Source organism: Poromitra crassiceps, assembly GCF_964638095.1.
Source record: "Poromitra crassiceps genome assembly, chromosome: 10".
Taxonomy (NCBI): Eukaryota; Metazoa; Chordata; class Actinopteri; order Beryciformes; family Melamphaidae; genus Poromitra; species Poromitra crassiceps.
Window position 1 is genome coordinate 31,729,311 of NC_139631.1, and position 16,726 is coordinate 31,746,036.

At 44.6% G+C, this 16,726-nt stretch overlaps 1 protein-coding gene across 1 annotated transcript; it reads right to left on the reverse strand.

The window, feature by feature from the left end:
• Nucleotides 1–3,788: 3,788 nt before the first annotated feature.
• On the reverse strand, nucleotides 3,789–13,691 carry LOC310784386 (E3 ubiquitin-protein ligase TRIM39-like; the record flags this gene model as incomplete). The annotated part of the gene is made up of 4 exons (XM_083645394.1): nucleotides 13,601–13,691; nucleotides 9,996–11,395; nucleotides 5,665–5,717; nucleotides 3,789–3,942 (listed from the first exon to the last, which is right to left on the reverse strand). The coding sequence occupies exons 2-4, from the start codon at nucleotides 11,376–11,378 to the stop codon at nucleotides 3,789–3,791; spliced, it is 1,590 nt and encodes a 529-aa protein (XP_083501520.1). The 5' UTR covers nucleotides 11,379–11,395; nucleotides 13,601–13,691.
• Between the last annotated feature and the right edge of the window lie 3,035 nt (nucleotides 13,692–16,726).

The window sequence follows — 16,726 nt, forward strand, 5'->3', positions numbered from 1 at the left end:
TTGCTAGTCTCGCTAGCCAGCCTCTCTTCCTTTCCGTCAGAGAGAGAGGCTGGCTAGCGAGACTACTGGCTTGCTAACCAGCAGAGCCGCAGAGTGAGCTGTCCGTAACAGGACAAGAGCAGCTTTCAGTTAAGACGCCAGCGGTAGCGTCCGTTCCCCGACTCTGGTAAATCAAAGACACAACTAAAATAAATTATTTCAACGGTATGTTGCTAGAAAGAAGTTCGACTTAACGTTTTCGCCGTTAAACTACACGGAAACATGACATGATCATTGTAGCAGTGTTTGAAGCACAATTTTAACAGGAGTTTTGTAAAAAATATTGTCCGTTGCAGGACACGCTTCCGTTAGATATATATAAAGGCTAGATAGCTTACCCGCGCTGCCGGCCAATGGAGAGCGACGTCGTCGCATGGCGGCCATCTTGCTACAGGGAGCTACTAGGAGTTATGAGCATCTGTTGTTGGGTTAGTATGGCAACATCATATGATCATAACTCCTAGGGAAATGGATGAAACTGCATGAAACTTTGTGCCTGAATCCCTCTCATGGCATAGATGCTTCGGTTTAATTTTGGTGTAATTTGGAGCCCATCAACAAAATAGTGTTTTTAGTGTTTTTTTTTTTTTTTTGGTCTATCTCGGGAACGGAATATGCTTGTAATAAACCAAACCGTTTGTAAATCCGTCAAGATTTCAGCGAGTTATGAGTATTTTTGTCTGTGCAGGTCACCAGCTACCATAGAACGTACCAGAAAGGCACTGTAGTAAGATGGCGGCCGTTCAACGACGCTGCTGACTCCGCCTTAAGCCATCTAGCCTTTATATTGTAGTGCGACAGCAGGGGCTGTCTCCCTGCAATCAACTAATCAAGAGACAATGACTCGCACCTGATGATAATGACTCTCACCTGTGTGGCCAGAGGAGACACAGACATTCAAAAGGCAGCCAGCCTTTGACTCCTATGTTGCTGGTGGAGCGTCTGTCTGTTCTCGGCTGGTCACTCTCGGGACGGGAGGGAGCGTTCGCAGCTGATTAGGGCTGCCGGCGCGGAAGACAGTTAGCCAGGGGGAAAGTGTTCCTGTAGTCAGTGAGGGCCGGGCTATAGGAGTGAACCTTGTCGCCGCGCTCCAGCCGATCTTCAGCAGCGGCACGCTGCCGTATGCTGTTTCCACACCACAAGCCTGACTTTGTCCAGCGCCGCCGACGAAGCCGTGGTTCCCCGGGGAGTCGGCCGGCGCCACAAGCGTAGACCCCGGGGAGGGTCTCGCCACACCCGGCGAGTTGAGTAGCAGCCCACACACTTTAACTTACATGTTTTAATGTTGATGTGTATGTCCTGTCTCTGTATTATTTCATCTTAGCTACGTTCTTAGGGTTTTATGAATTGCATACGCAGCCAGCTGTCTATTTGGAAGTAGTGGGGAGGGCCAGCCTGTTGGTGGGATTGGGGTGTGTGGTCTTCTTATTAGCCCACGGGCTCAAAGTGTGCAGTGACGTCACGTGTGTCTGCCTGTTTCCAGTGCAGTGCTTGCAGTGCTTAAAGCTAGTCCGTTCTATATCTAGCTCTAATGTGTGAGGTGTTTTACAGTTGCCTTAACTGTCCAGTGTGCAGTGGAAGCTAGACGGTTGTATATCTAGCCTAGTGTTTGCAGTGCTATCCAGTGTGCAGTGTAAGCTAGACGGTTGTATATCTAGCCTAGTGTTTGCCGTGCCATAAAGTGTGCAGTGTTGTTAAACCACAATGTCCCAGCCCATTGGCTGTGTCAGCTTTCCCCCTGTTTGATCATGACCTGGTTGCTATGCCTTAACTTATTTTAGCTAATAAAGTGTCCTTTTTGTATTGCCCCCTGTTTCCTGTGTGGGATTCTTTCAGCCTCTTGATTGTGACATTAAGCCAAATACTGGTTTTATCCAGGTGGCGGCAGCATTTCACTGCCTTAGTTAAAGGTTTTATCACACTGGTGGCAGCGGTGGGATATTTGACCTTTAATCAAAATGTCGCTTTCGGAGGCTGAACCCCAGCCAGGCGGGTCAAATGGGCCTGTGGTCGCAGCAGGTACACAACCCCATCTGCCTAATACGCTTTCCACCCCTCGGCCAGTATTTATGCCAGAAACCTTTACTGGAGTGGGACGTCAGTGGACGGACTGGTCTGAGCAATTTGACTTAGCTGCAGATGTCAATAATTGGGATGATTCCCTTAAACTTAAATTCATGTCACTACTTTTGTCTGGGCGGGCTCGGGATATTTATAGCGGCATACCAGCTGAAGCTAAAAGCAATTACTTACTGCTGAAAGCAGCCATGACCAGGTGTTTAGAGCCTAGTGACAGTGATGACTGGAGCAGAGCTGCGTTCGCGAGCAGGAGGAGGCTACATAATGAGACTGCTCGCGAATTTGGTAATGTGTTACGCCGCATGGCTGTTAGAGCTTATCCGACAGCGGATGAGGGTACCCGTGACCTGCTGGCTAGGGACCATTTTATAACTCACTTTGCTACTGGAGACTTTCGTATCAGTTTGCGGAGTGCCAAGCCGGACACCCTGGAGTCTGCCATTAATCTAGCTGCTGAAATGGAACTGTTAAGAAATTTAGAGCACTCCCAGGCTCCCCCTCCTGATGTGAGAGTCCGTGAAGTTTCAGAACATAGGACAAAAGTAGATGAGAGAATGGATAATCTGCTGGGGGTGGTGGAGGGATTGCGCCAGGAGATTAAATCATTGCAGGGTACAGTCCAGGCCATGCACAGGGCCCCCACTGATATGTCGGCCAGCGGGGGACATCCTAGAGACTCCGGCGAGCCTGCCCCGCCCACTAGACCCGGGTGGTCTCGGGAACGTACGGTCCTTTGTTGGGAGTGTCGGTCTGACCGACACATACGCCGCGACTGCCCCTATTTGCAGGGAAACTAGAGGGGGCCGGTACGGAGGGCCAAATGCCCGCCCCCTCACCTTCTCAAAGCGTGGCCTCTGCAACGGATGTTGGTGGTTCTGCCTATCTGGCCGCCAAAATAGAACCAGTAGCAACACATGATGGAGGAGGGGTACCCCCGTTGAGACAGCCGCCCCACCCATCCCGGCAGCCTGTCAACCCATCGAGACATCCGCCTGATGTCAACTGGGAGCCTAGCTGGGCCTACCGGAGGCGCCAGGATCCAGCCAGGACGTCTCGAGAAGGGAATGCCACGGCGGATGTTTCGAGGCCGATGGAGAGGCCAGGCCCGGCGGTGATCACTTCTGCACCAGTCCAGCCTTCACTCGACTCCAGACCAGAGGGGGTCTCCATCTCCCCACACCCGCAGCGGAGCAGTGCTGCCCAGGGCCCTGGAGAAGAGCCGGGGGTCGTGGGACCTGGAGGAGGGAGGCCACAGCGCCACCGGAGGGCGCCAGCGTGGTCCCGTGACTACAATGTGTCTGTGGAGTGACTTGGGGACAAGTCTCCTTTGCCAAGGGGGGGAAGAGTGTAGTGCGACAGCAGGGGCTGTCTCCCTGCAATCAACTAATCAAGAGACAATGACTCGCACCTGATGATAATGACTCTCACCTGTGTGGCCAGAGGAGACACAGACATTCAAAAGGCAGCCAGCCTTTGACTCCTATGTTGCTGGTGGAGCGTTCTGCCTATTCACGGCTGGTGACTCTCGGGACAGGGAGGGAGCGTTCGTAGCTATTAGTGCTGCCGGCGCAGAAGACAGCTAGGGAGGTGGAGGTCTGCTGCTGTGTTGCTGTAGGAGGGGAGGTCAGCTGCCTCCTGTAGTTTAGGGATAGGGCCGGGTAATAGGAGTGTCACTGGCCGCCGCTCTCCAGCCGATCCGCAGCAGTGGCACGCCGCCGCTTGCTGTCTTCCATGCCATTCATCTGACTCTGCCCAGCGCCGCCGACGAAGCCGTGGTTCCCCGGGGAGTCGGCCGGCGCCACAAGCGTAGACCCCGGGGAGGGTCTCGCCACACCCGGCGAGTTGAGTAGCAGCCCACACACTTTAACTTACATGTTTTAATGTTGATGTGTATGTCCTGTCTCTGTATTATTTCATCTTAGCTACGTTCTTAGGGTTTTATGAATTGCATACGCAGCCAGCTGTCTATTTGGAAGTAGTGGGGAGGGCCAGCCTGTTGGTGGGATTGGGGTGTGTGGTCTTCTTATTAGCCCACGGGCTCAAAGTGTGCAGTGACGTCACGTGTGTCTGCCTGTTTCCAGTGCAGTGCTTGCAGTGCTTAAAGCTAGTCCGTTCTATATCTAGCTCTAATGTGTGAGGTGTTTTACAGTTGCCTTAACTGTCCAGTGTGCAGTGGAAGCTAGACGGTTGTATATCTAGCCTAGTGTTTGCAGTGCTATCCAGTGTGCAGTGTAAGCTAGACGGTTGTATATCTAGCCTAGTGTTTGCCGTGCCATAAAGTGTGCAGTGTTGTTAAACCACAATGTCCCAGCCCATTGGCTGTGTCAGCTTTCCCCCTGTTTGATCATGACCTGGTTGCTATGCCTTAACTTATTTTAGCTAATAAAGTGTCCTTTTTGTATTGCCCCCTGTTTCCTGTGTGGGATTCTTTCAGCCTCTTGATTGTGACATTAAGCCAAATACTGGTTTTATCCAGGTGGCGGCAGCATTTCACTGCCTTAGTTAAAGGTTTTATCACAATATATATCTATGGTCCCATCCATGGGTCAGCTACCTTAGCGATCCCCCTTTCGTTAGTATAGTTTACAACTGTAATTGACCAACAGAAGACTTTGTATGTATTGTAACGTATCGCTGATACGCCAAGGAACGGAGAGTTGTAGTTGGTACAGGGTCTTTATTCACAGGCTCCTTTAGCTCCTAGCAGCTAGCTTCACACCGCTAGCTCTACACACAGCAACCGTCTCAGCTCGCTCCATAGCTAGACTGACATCCGGCCCACGGCCGCTGGTCCTATATACCCCGTTTCCCCTAGGAACACACCCACACACATTAGTTCCTAGGTGCACTCTAGACACTTCTATTGTACATCACATTACAGGTAATACCTGGATTACCTGGAACGCTACAGTATGTATGGTATTATCACGAATATATAAAGTGGAGACGAGGCTCCGTTTAGCACTGAGAGGAGGAAGTAGAAGCTCTCTTATTATGGACTCAGATGAATGGGTTAGCTGTGAAGCTATTGAGCTAACGTTTATAATGCAACTGTCAGTAAAACTGTATGGAAATCTCTAATGTTCAAAACCCGACAGGGTTGGTGAACTAGCGACTAACTGCGGCTGTTGAAGAGATATTTGGACTGTTTGAAAGAAGATAGCAGAGTACGAGGAGGAAGCTTCTTTGCCTGAGTCTAGACCTTCGGATCTTCCCACTCCACTGAGTTGACCGACTGTTCTGAAGAAGGAAATGGAGTGTAACGAGTTAACCATTCAGTCTGATATCAGGCTAGAATCTTCTCGTTCCAAAAGAAACGAGCAACAATTAAAGCTGCTGGACACTGTTTTAAATCCTGAAGTGTGGTTACAAAGAGCAGACACAGAGACCCCACACACATTAAAGAGGAACAGGAGGAACTCTGGATCAGTCAGGAGGGAGAGCCACTTCAGGAGGACACAGAGACCCCACACATTAAAGAGGAACAGGGTGAACTCTGGATCAGTCAGGAGGGAGGGCAGCTTCAGAAGGACACAGAGAACCCACATATTAAAGATGAACAGGAGGGACTCTGGATCAGTCAGGAGGGAGGGCAGCTTCTGGAGGACACACAGACCCCACACATTAAAGAGGAACAGGGTGAACTCTGGACCAGTCAGGAGGCAAAGCAGATTCAGAAGGACACAGAGACTCCACATATTAAAGATGAACAGGAGGGACTCTGGATCAGTCAGGACGGAGGGCAGCTTCCAGGGCCGGAGGCTGATATCACCAAGTTCCAATTCACTCCTGTTTCTGTGAAGAGTGAAGATGGGGAAGAGGAATCTCAGTCCTCACAGCTTCATCAAAGCCAAACTGAGGAGAAGAGAGAGGCAGAGCCTCTAGCCAGCAGCTCAACTGAACAGATGAAAACAGACGCTGATGGAGAGGACCATGGAGCATCAGAACCAGCCAGTGCTGGCAAAACTTCAGACTCTTCTGAGACTGAAGACAGTGATTTTTGGCCAGAAACTACTCAACCTCAGTCAGTTTTAGACTCACAGAAAAACGGTGAAATTGTTGGGAATAAATACTTTAGTTGTTCAGTTTGTGGTAAAAGATTTGTTGATAACAGTCACTTGAACAGACACATGAGAGTCCACACAAGAGAGAAGCCATTTAATTGCTCAGTCTGTGGTAAAAATTATAGTCAGAATTATTACTTGAACAGACACATGAGAGTCCACACAGGAGAGAAGCCATTTAAATGCTCAGTCTGTGGTAACAGTTTTGGTTGGAAAGGAAACTTGAAACAACACATGATAGTCCACACAGGAAAGGGACGATTTAAATGCTCAGTCTGTGGTAAATGTTTTGGTTATAAACAAAACCTGAACAAACACAGGATAGTCCACACAGGAGATAAAGTGTTTAAATGCTCAGTCTGTGGTAACAGTTTTGGTTGGAAAGGAAACTTGAAACAACACATGATAGTCCACACAGGAAAGGGACGATTTAAATGCTCAGTCTGTGGGAAATGTTTTGGTTATAAAAAAAACCTGAACATACACATGATAGTCCACACAGGAGATAAACCATTTAAATGCTTAGTCTGTGGGAAATGTTTTGGCTATAAAAAAAACCCTGAATACACACATGATAGTCCACACAGGAGATAAAGTATTTAAATGCTCAGTCTGTGGGAAATGTTTTGCTTGTAAAAAAACCCCTGAACAAACACATGATAGTCCACACAGGAGATAAACCATTTAAATGCTTAGTCTGTGGTAACAGTTTTGCTCGGAGCCAAACCCTGAAACAACACATGATAGTCCACACAGGAAAGGAACGGTTCAAATGTTCAGTCTGTGGTAAATGTTTTAGTTACAAAGGAAAACTGAAGGAACACATGAGAGTGCACACAGGAGATCAACTGTTTAAATGATCAGACTGTGGGAACAGTTTTGCTCATAACCGAACCCTGAAGGTACACATGATAAACACAGGACATAAACCATTCAATGCTCAGTCTGGGAAATGTTTTGGTTATCCTCAATCCCTGAAGAGACATGATACTCCACACAGCAGAGTTCACTTAATATTGGGCTAGACAATATTTCAATATCATTGTCCATCAGTTGAAACATATTGTGAGACCATTGATTGATTGTCATAACAATTCCGTTCTAAATCAACTATAAAATGCGAATCATTGTCTCAAAATTAGATTAAACAAATGAGAGAATATCATTTTAAAATTATGTTTGTATGAATGTATCTTATATATCCTGCATTTCAATTGAAATGTAATGGTGCAATAGTCTCCACCCCCTTTGGCATTGGTAATGGAGCTTGGCAGGGGGGTACTCCCCACTCCCCACCCCAGCTCTCTTTAATTTATATATGGATGAGCTAAGAGGCTGACTAGTTGTATGATCGGCAACACCTTGGACACAAAAACACAATTGTCCTTAACTAATAATTATTTTATATTGTTGCTTTTAATGAATTGATCCGTATTTAATAATTATTTTATACTGTTGTAATGTATTTTTTATTTCGTTTTTTTGCTTGTTTTAATGTTTTGCATGTAAAGCACTTTGAGCTGCATTATGTATGAAAGGTGCTATACAAATAAAGTTTATTATTAAGTGTGAATTTGACATTTCGCCAACTGAACAGCAATGCATCACTATATCTCATGCTCTCTTCCCACAGTTAAAGCAATGCCATAACTGTTAGTTGAAAACAGTTTGCTTCCATAAAACATTTTCATTCTACAGGGTGTGGGTATCTTGTAGGAATTTGTTAACTTCAATTGGTCCATTCCCTCCCTTGTTTTTATGTACTAATGACCTTAATGTGTTCTGCTATTTGATCACAGTTTTGTTTAACTTCATTAAAGAGCTCCAGTTTCTCCTGTAAGGGCTTCAGCGACTCCTGAAGTTCCTTCTTGTGATGCCGTGCAGCTTCCTCGATGGGTCTGAATCTGTGGTCGGTGTGTGTTTCTGAATCTCGACAGATGATACACACTGGCTGCTGATGGTCCAGACAGAAGAGCTTGAGTTTCTCATAGTGCAGACTGCAGAGAAGCTCAGATCCTGCTGAAGCTCTCTGATCTCTCTCCAGTAAGAAAGCCTCACACATGTTCTTCAACACCAAGTTACAAGGTGGTTTACTCTGTGAAGATGTAGCCCTACACACTGGACAGGCATGTACTTGTTGACTTCTCCACCATCTCTGCAGACAGGCTTTACAGAAGCTGTGGCTACACGACAGGATGACTGGATCTTTAAAGATGTCATGGCAGACAGGACAGGAGAGATACTCCTCTGATCTGGAAGCCATTTTCTCTCTCAGTTAAGCTGAAGACAAACCAGACAGAGATGAGTTATATTAAATGAGGAACGAAAGGTAATTACTGTAGATAGCTAAATATTGTATATTATTAAGACTATGTTTTTTTAATCTCACGGTTATCGTCATGAGACCCCTAATCCACACGTCCCTTTTCTTGTCCCTACATTTTTTACAGACAATGCTAAAAACAGGCACTCTCCTAGCAATGAGAACTACTAAAGCATATTTTCTTCTTCAGAGATCTGAATTGCCTGGTTATTAAACTCCAGAGAATATAAAGTTGAGCCTGTGCGATCATCTGTGGAGTTTGAGTACCTCTGGGCAGACAATCGTTCTGATTCTGTTACTGGCACACATGAGGCCTTACATTGACCATTGTTACTCCATCTAGGCCTAGAATGGACACTGCTTACACCCAGTCTGAATTGACTTTAGGGAAAAGAATAGGACATTAATATAGAATTTGCTGTACGGAAATAGGAAACGGATAGTTTCTTATATGCCTTTGGTTTGTTATCATTTTAATGTAAATACTAATTGTAGAAAGGATAAATCAAAGTGTGAACTTTGAAACAAAACCAACTCCCCATGTCAGTAAAAGATCAACAGTCTGTGGTTTTCTGACTCATAACCTCTGATCATATCTCTGCAGAGGTCGGGGGGCAGCTTGATAGAAGTCCTTGTCGTTTTTTTAAATACAGCTACTGTAAACAGATGACATGCTCCCATGTTCAAAACATATTTTTCACTTATAGGCAGATATACTCAAGTAAACATCTATTATAATTAGAGCTGCTGCACAGTGGTGAGTCGAGGCAGTCATTTTGAGGAGGAAAAAGAAAGAAATGAGAAATACATGAGGGTCCATCAACGAAACTTTATTGCTCTAAAATGTCATTAAACCTTGAAATAATGGGTCTCTAAACTGGGGACCCCCCCCAAAAAAGAAAAGACAAACCATCACAATAGTCTTATCTATAAAATATGAGATGAGAGAGTTTGTGCATAAATGAACATTCCAGACCATCTATATCCATGTATTGCCATTTCCACAGCACATTAAATGAACTTGCTTTCATAGGCTGGATATACCGTTACATACCAAAATACCCTAGTAAAGGCTTGGGCAATATTTAGGTATCCGGATTCTGACTTTATTCTCAGAATCCTGTCTTAAACTCAGAACTCAAACAAATGTTTCACATGTGGCTTTAATCCACTTTGGTAGTTTTAAATTGTAAAAAAAAAAAATCAGGCGACCCCAAGGTTGGGAACCACTAGTGTAGAGAAGCTACGAATCTGGAATAAAGTCAGATCAAATAAATTTAACACTTCAGATGAAGAACCGAAGAACACAGGATGAATTGTTACCTGCAGTCTAAATAGAGAAAATGACTTTAACAAGTAGAACTCGCCTACTTTGAGGTATGGCAAAAGTAAGAAGAAAAAAGTTGCCCATTTCAGCTCAGCACCAGCACTTCAAGTCCTCAACATGTTGGTTGGTGGACATGTCCCTAACTGTGCTGGTCCACTGTTACAGAGACCTTCACAGGTAAAATATTCAGAAAATCTTCATCCCAAGAAGTACAAATGTATGGAAACAGCCTGTCGGTGAAAGTGTGTGTGAAGGTGTGTATGTGTGTGTTAGTATCAGGATCAGAGAATGACAGCCTTCCTCTGTTCCAGTCAAGATGCACTCTGACCTTCTGGGGCTGCTTCTCTAGTGAGAGATCAGTATAATCTGATAGCGACTCAAGCGAGACTGCTCTGTATTCACCCTCACTGAACCGTATTACCCATAATTCAGACTCTAGAAACTCTCCCTTCCTCTGGACAGATTCTGGTGCCACACCTACATCCCAGGCTTCACTGTCTCCAACCTCAACAACCCAGCTGTGAGTTCCTGAGTTGAAGCCCTCAGAGCCGAGGACAGAGCAGGAGTCACAAAACCTCTCTGGATTTTCAGGAAGATGCTCTCCATCTCCAAATGCTACACTGGTCAGATCTTCATACAGCATGAGGCGTGGGTCAGCAGTGTTGGGGTCCAGAATCACAGGCGTGTAGGAGACCATCTCCTTCATCTTGTCCCAGACTGTGAACCTCAGGTTGCCCAGGTGTTTGGCCTCATCCATCAGAGCTCCTGAGACCGGCCGCTGTGGATCATCCAGAAGGGTGTGCTGGACTCTTTCCACTGTAGCCTTATAGTTCTGCAGGAACGAGACAGCGTCTTCAACGTCTACAGCTCTGATTGTGTCTGAAAGAGCTGCCATGTCTCTGCTCAGACCCTCAATCTTCTCCTTCATCATCTGACTCTTCTGCTCCTCTTCCTCCCTCAGTGCAGCGATCCTGGCCTCCTTTTCCTCTTGGAGAAACTGGCGAAGCTTCTTAAACTCCGCATTAATCTGCCTCTCTATGCGTCGGGCCTGGACCTTAATGTGTTCTGCTATTTGATCACAGTTTTGTTGAACTTCATTAAAGAGCTCCAGTTTCTCCTGTAAGGGCTTCAGTGACTCCTGAAGTTCCTTCTTGTGATGCCGTGCAGCTTCCTCGATGGGTCTGAATCTGTGGTCGGTGTGTGTTTCTGAATCTCGACAGATGATACACACTGGCTGCTGATGGTCCAGACAGAAGAGCTTGAGTTTCTCAGAGTGCAGACTGCAGAGAAGCTCAGATCCTGCTGAAGCTCTCTCATCTCTCTCCAGTATGAAAGCCTCACACATGTTCTTCAACACCAAGTTACAAGGTGGTTTACTCTGTGAAGATGTAGTCCTACACACTGGACAGGCATGTATTTGTTGACTTCTCCACCATCTCTGCAGACAGGCTTTACAGATGCTGTGGCTACACGACAGGATGACTGGATCTTTAAAGATGTCATGGCAGACAGGACAGGAGAGATACTCCTCTGATCTGGAAGCCATTTTCTCTCTCAGTGAAGCTGAAGACAAACCAGACAGAGATGAGTTATATTAAATGAGGAACGAAAGGTAATTACTGTAGATAGGTAAATATTGTATATTATGAAGACTGTATTTTTTTTAATCTCACGGTTATCGTCATATGAGACCCCTAGTCCAGATGTCCCTTTTCTTGTCCCTATATTTTTATCACACCACACCAGATTTCTTGTGCGCCTTGTTTTAAGTTCTGCCTCTCCCTGTCTGCATTTTACTTTCAGCTCCCAGCTGCTCTGCTGGGTTCATCTTTAGAATTGACCAGTATGAAGATGTTCTGTCTGACAGCCCGGGCTAGTCTAGGAAAAACGTGTGCGTGGTCCCAAATTATCCTAGATGCAAAGTTGAGATTTTATTGAAATAAGTGCTGCCTCCAATGTGCCTATTAGCCTGTATATTAAGTTATGCCGAATTGAAGGCAACTCATAACAATTCTAAATAGCTCTTCGCTCATATTAAACCTGGCCGATAAGCAGGCCCGACTGAGTTTCCAGTCCTCTTCATACAGACATGAGACCGTCACATATCATGGCATCCTGAGCTGAATGTCCGATGTTCGTCCTACTAGATTTGATTGATTGATTTTCTTTATTTAAGTGTCATGCTTCCAATGAAGCCCAGCCCATGTGGGCTTACAGGACACTTTTACTGTTCATCATTTAAAAAAACAATGATCAAACATAAAACCAACAAAAACACCCAAAATACATATAGTGAAGTTGTACAGCATGAAAACCACAGCCTGAACCTACTTAAAGAGCTGTGCTTGCCTTCTATTCCAGGCCTTAGAAATAAAGTTAACAGTCTTAAATACCTCAGTCTTAAACAACCACTCCAACTTCTGCCCAGAAGAGCTCAGGTGTTTGCTTTTGCATTTCATCAAATAAGGAAATCCATACAATAAAACATGAAATTAAACTAATTTGCAACATCCTTTAGGTCACAGACATTGCATATCCTGTTCTGTTCTGGTATAGCTGTGAACCGCCCTACTATACTTCAATGGCAAGAGGCAGAATACCAATTATCAGCTGAGCACATAAAGAACTCTGGGCCCCGTTCCAATACCCATACTTCCATACTATTTAGTAGGCAAAAAAAGATTTAGTATGTCCCAATACATAGTATGTCAGATGCAGTATGCCAAGAGTACCAGGATGTTGTACTACATCAGCTCCTATTTCGGAGTATGCATCGATGCATGCTGCTTCAGCCAAACTTCCCCACAATCCTTTGCGCAGCAGGAAGTTATGTCTTCTTCTTCTTCTTCTAATGTTTTATGGCGGTTGGCAAACAACTTTTTGTGCATTACCGCCACCTACTGGAGTTACGTCGCACTGACTGAGCTGCGTGTTCATGAATGAGATAATTAACTTTAAGAAAGCCTTAAAATATGTTAAAACCAAACAAGCATGGTGTGTACCAAAACATGCATATCTTGATTCCTGTTTAGATCTCTGACTTAATGTTTTTGCTTTATTTATTTTATTTTGTTTATTTGATTGTCTGTTCCAATTTTGTAAATGTTTAGTCTGAATTTTTTGTATAATGTACTGTTTGTTACTGCCAGACTTTGTTTATTGAATAAAAAAAATAAAAAAAAACTCAAATGTGGCGCTGCAGACGTCGGCGGAAGTGAGCAAGAGGTCGGAGTTCAGGAAGCTCACGTGACGACAGATGTAGTGTGTCCCAATAGTATGCATTTTGCATGCATGCTGCACACTACAATCCATACTTTGTGAGGGCAGCGGCAGTACATACTACAAGAAAGAAGTACAAGTATGGGTATTGGAACGGGGCCCTGGTTTCTGGTTAGAAAGGAAGTGACATAGGGCTCAGGACCAAAACGCTGCTTCATCTGAACATAAGCTTAGGTTTAGACCTATGTCGTTTGCCCATTCCTCTCTTGTTTCACCACATTACCGTTACAGCAAAGCATGTTGTGAAAAATATATGCCAGGTCTGCCTCTCTAAAAATGTCCTTTATCCAGGGGTGACTGTTTACCAAACTTTACCCCGCTAGCCGGGCGCTTCTCGCTCAGCGCTCGGCTAGCGGCGGGGTAAAATGTGACTGTGAGTGAATTGTCCCAGTTGAAAGAAGGTCTAAAGTAAAGCCTAACAAAATCTACTAGATTTTGATAACATCTAAACAAAACATCACACATCAGAAATATAGCGAAAATACTTACAGTAAATAGTCGTTTTGAGCGGATTTAATGCTGTTTTTCACAGCTGTTCCGTGTTGGTGGGTTGGTGGGAGCTGATATTTGGCGCGCACACATGCGCACGCGCGACCGGAACACCACGCCGGACGCACTTTGACCTCGGACAAGATGGCGGCCGGATCAGAATATTCGTGAGCGGGGGTCCCCACAGCTACCTTAGCGATCCCCCTTTCGTTAGTATAGTTTACAACTGTAATTGACCAACATAAGACTTTGTATGTTGTGTATGGTATTATCACGAATATATAAAGTGGAGACGAGGCTCCGTTTAGCACTGAGAGGAGGAAGTAGAAGCTCTCTTATGGACTCAGATGAATGGGTTAGCTGTGAAGCTATTGAGCTAACGTTTATAATGCAACTGTTGTCAGTAAAACTGTATGGAAATCTCTAATGTTCAAAACCCGACAGGGTTGGTGAACTAGCGACTAACTGCGGCTGTTGAAGAGATATTTGGGCTGTTTGAAAGAAGATAGCAGAGTACGAGGAGGAAGCTTCTTTGCCTGAGTCTAGACCTTCGGATCTTCCCACTCCACTGAGTTGACCGACTACTTCTGAAGAAGGAAATGGAGTGTAACGAGTTAACCATTCAGTCTGATATCAGGCTAGAATCTTCTCGTTCCAAAAAAAACGAGCAACAATTAAAGCTGCTGGACACTGTTTTAAATCCTGAAGTGTGGTTACAAAGAGCAGACACAGAGAACCCACACATTAAAGAGGAACAGGAGGAACTCTGGATCAGTCAGGAGGGAGAGCAGCTTCAGGAGGACACAGAGACCCCACACATTAAAGAGGAACAGGGTGAACTCTGGATCAGTCAGGAGGGAGGGCAGCTTCAGAACGACACAGATAACCCACATATTAAAGATGAACAGGAGGGACTCTGGATCAGTCAGGACGGAGGGCAGCTTCTGGAGGACACAGAGACCCCACACATTAAAGAGGAACAGGGTGAACTCTGGACCAGTCAGGAGGCAAAGCAGCTTCAGAAGGACACAGAGACTCCACATATTAAAGATGAACAGGAGGGACTCTGGATCAGTCAGGAGGGAGGGCAGCTTCCAGGGCCGGAGGAGGAGGCTGATATCACCAAGTTCCAATTCACTCCTGTTTCTGTGAAGAGTGAAGATGGGGAAGAGGAATCTCAGTCCTCACAGCTTCATCAAAGCCAAACTGAGGAGAAGAGAGAGGCAGAGCCTCTAGCCAGCAGCTCAACTGAACAGATGAAAACAGACGCTGATGGAGAGGACCATGGAGCATCAGAACCAGCCAGTGCTGGCAAAACTTCAGACTCTTCTGAGACTGACAGTGATTTTTGGCCAGAAACTACTAGTCAACCTCAGTCAGGTTTAGACTCACAGAAAAACAGTGACATTGTTGGGAATAAATACTTTAGTTGTTCAGTTTGTGGTAAAAGATTTGTTGATAACAGTCACTTGAACAGACACAAGAGAGTCCACACAAGAGAGAAGCCATTTAAATGCTCAGTCTGTGGTAACAGTTTTGGTTGGAAAGGAAACTTGAAACAACACATGATAGTCCACACAGGAAAGGGACGATTTAAATGCTCAGTCTGTGGTAAATGTTTTGGTTATAAACAAAACCTGAACAAACACAGGATAGTCCACACGGGAGATAAAGTGTTTAAATGCTCAGTCTGTGGTAACAGTTTTGGTTGGAAAGAAAACTTGAAACAACACATGATAGTCCACACAGGAAAGGGACGATTTAAATGCTCAGTCTGTGGGAAATGTTTTGGTTATAAAAAAAACCTGAACATACACATGATAGTCCACACAGGAGATAAACCATTTAAATGCTTAGTCTGTGGGAAATGTTTTGGCTATAAAAAAAACCTGAATACACACATGATAGTCCACACAGGAAAGGAATGGTTCAAATGTTCAGTCTGTGGTAAATGTTTTAGTTACAAAGGAAAACTGAAGGAACACATGAGAGTGCACACAGGAGATCAACTGTTTAAATGATCAGACTGTGGGAACAGTTTTGCTCATAACCGAACCCTGAAGGTACACATGATAGTCCACACAGGACATAAACCATTCAATGCTCAGTCTGGGAAATGTTTTGGTTATCCTCAATCCCTGAAGAGACATGATACTCCACACAGCAGAGTTCACTTAATATTGGGCTAGACAATATTTCAATATCATTGTCCATCAGTTGAAACATATTGTGAGACCATTGATTGATTGATTTTCATAACAATTCCGTTCTAAATTAATTATAAAATGCGAATCATTGTCTCAAAATTAGATTAAACAAATGAGAGAATATAATTTTAAAATTATGTTTGTATGAATGTATCTTATATATCCTGCATTTCAATTGAAATGTAATGGGGCAATAGTCTCCACCCCCTTTGGCGTTGGTAATGGAGCTTGGCAGGGGGGTACTCCCCACTCCCCACCCCAGCTCTCTTTAATTTATATATGGATGAGCTAAGAGGCTGACTAGTTGTATGATCGGCAACACCTTGGACACAAAAACACAATTGTCCTTAACTAATAATTATTTTATATTGTTGCTTTTAATGAATTGATCCGTATTTAATAATTATTTTATACTGTTGTAATGTAGTTTTTATTTAACAAATTTAACACGAGAGGGAGGGGGTTGTGGGCACATTTACCACTGGTACAGGGTTGTGGCACGAGGCGAAGCCGAGTGCTATAAACCCTGTACCAGTGGTAAATGTGCCCACAACCCCCGACCTCGAGTGTTAAATTTGTTTTCTACAACAGCTACCAAATAATATAACAAATACACAATTGTAACATCCAATTCATTTATTTATAATCATTACTGGTTTCAGAATGCATTTATCCTTCCGCCACAGAATATAGTTCCATACACAAGATCAATGATTGCACTAAACATTTAGTTGCCTTTGAGCCAAAAAACAACTAACCTATTCCTTAACGGGATTCAGTTATTGATACATTGCCTGTAAAAGTACAGTTATTTAAACAGTTATCTAAAGCAGCCCGTTTTGGTGGTGGTGTGTTGATATCTGGTGACGGACGGCAGAGGGCGTTTGTTTGTTTGACAGTCCCAGGTTCGGGGTCCGGG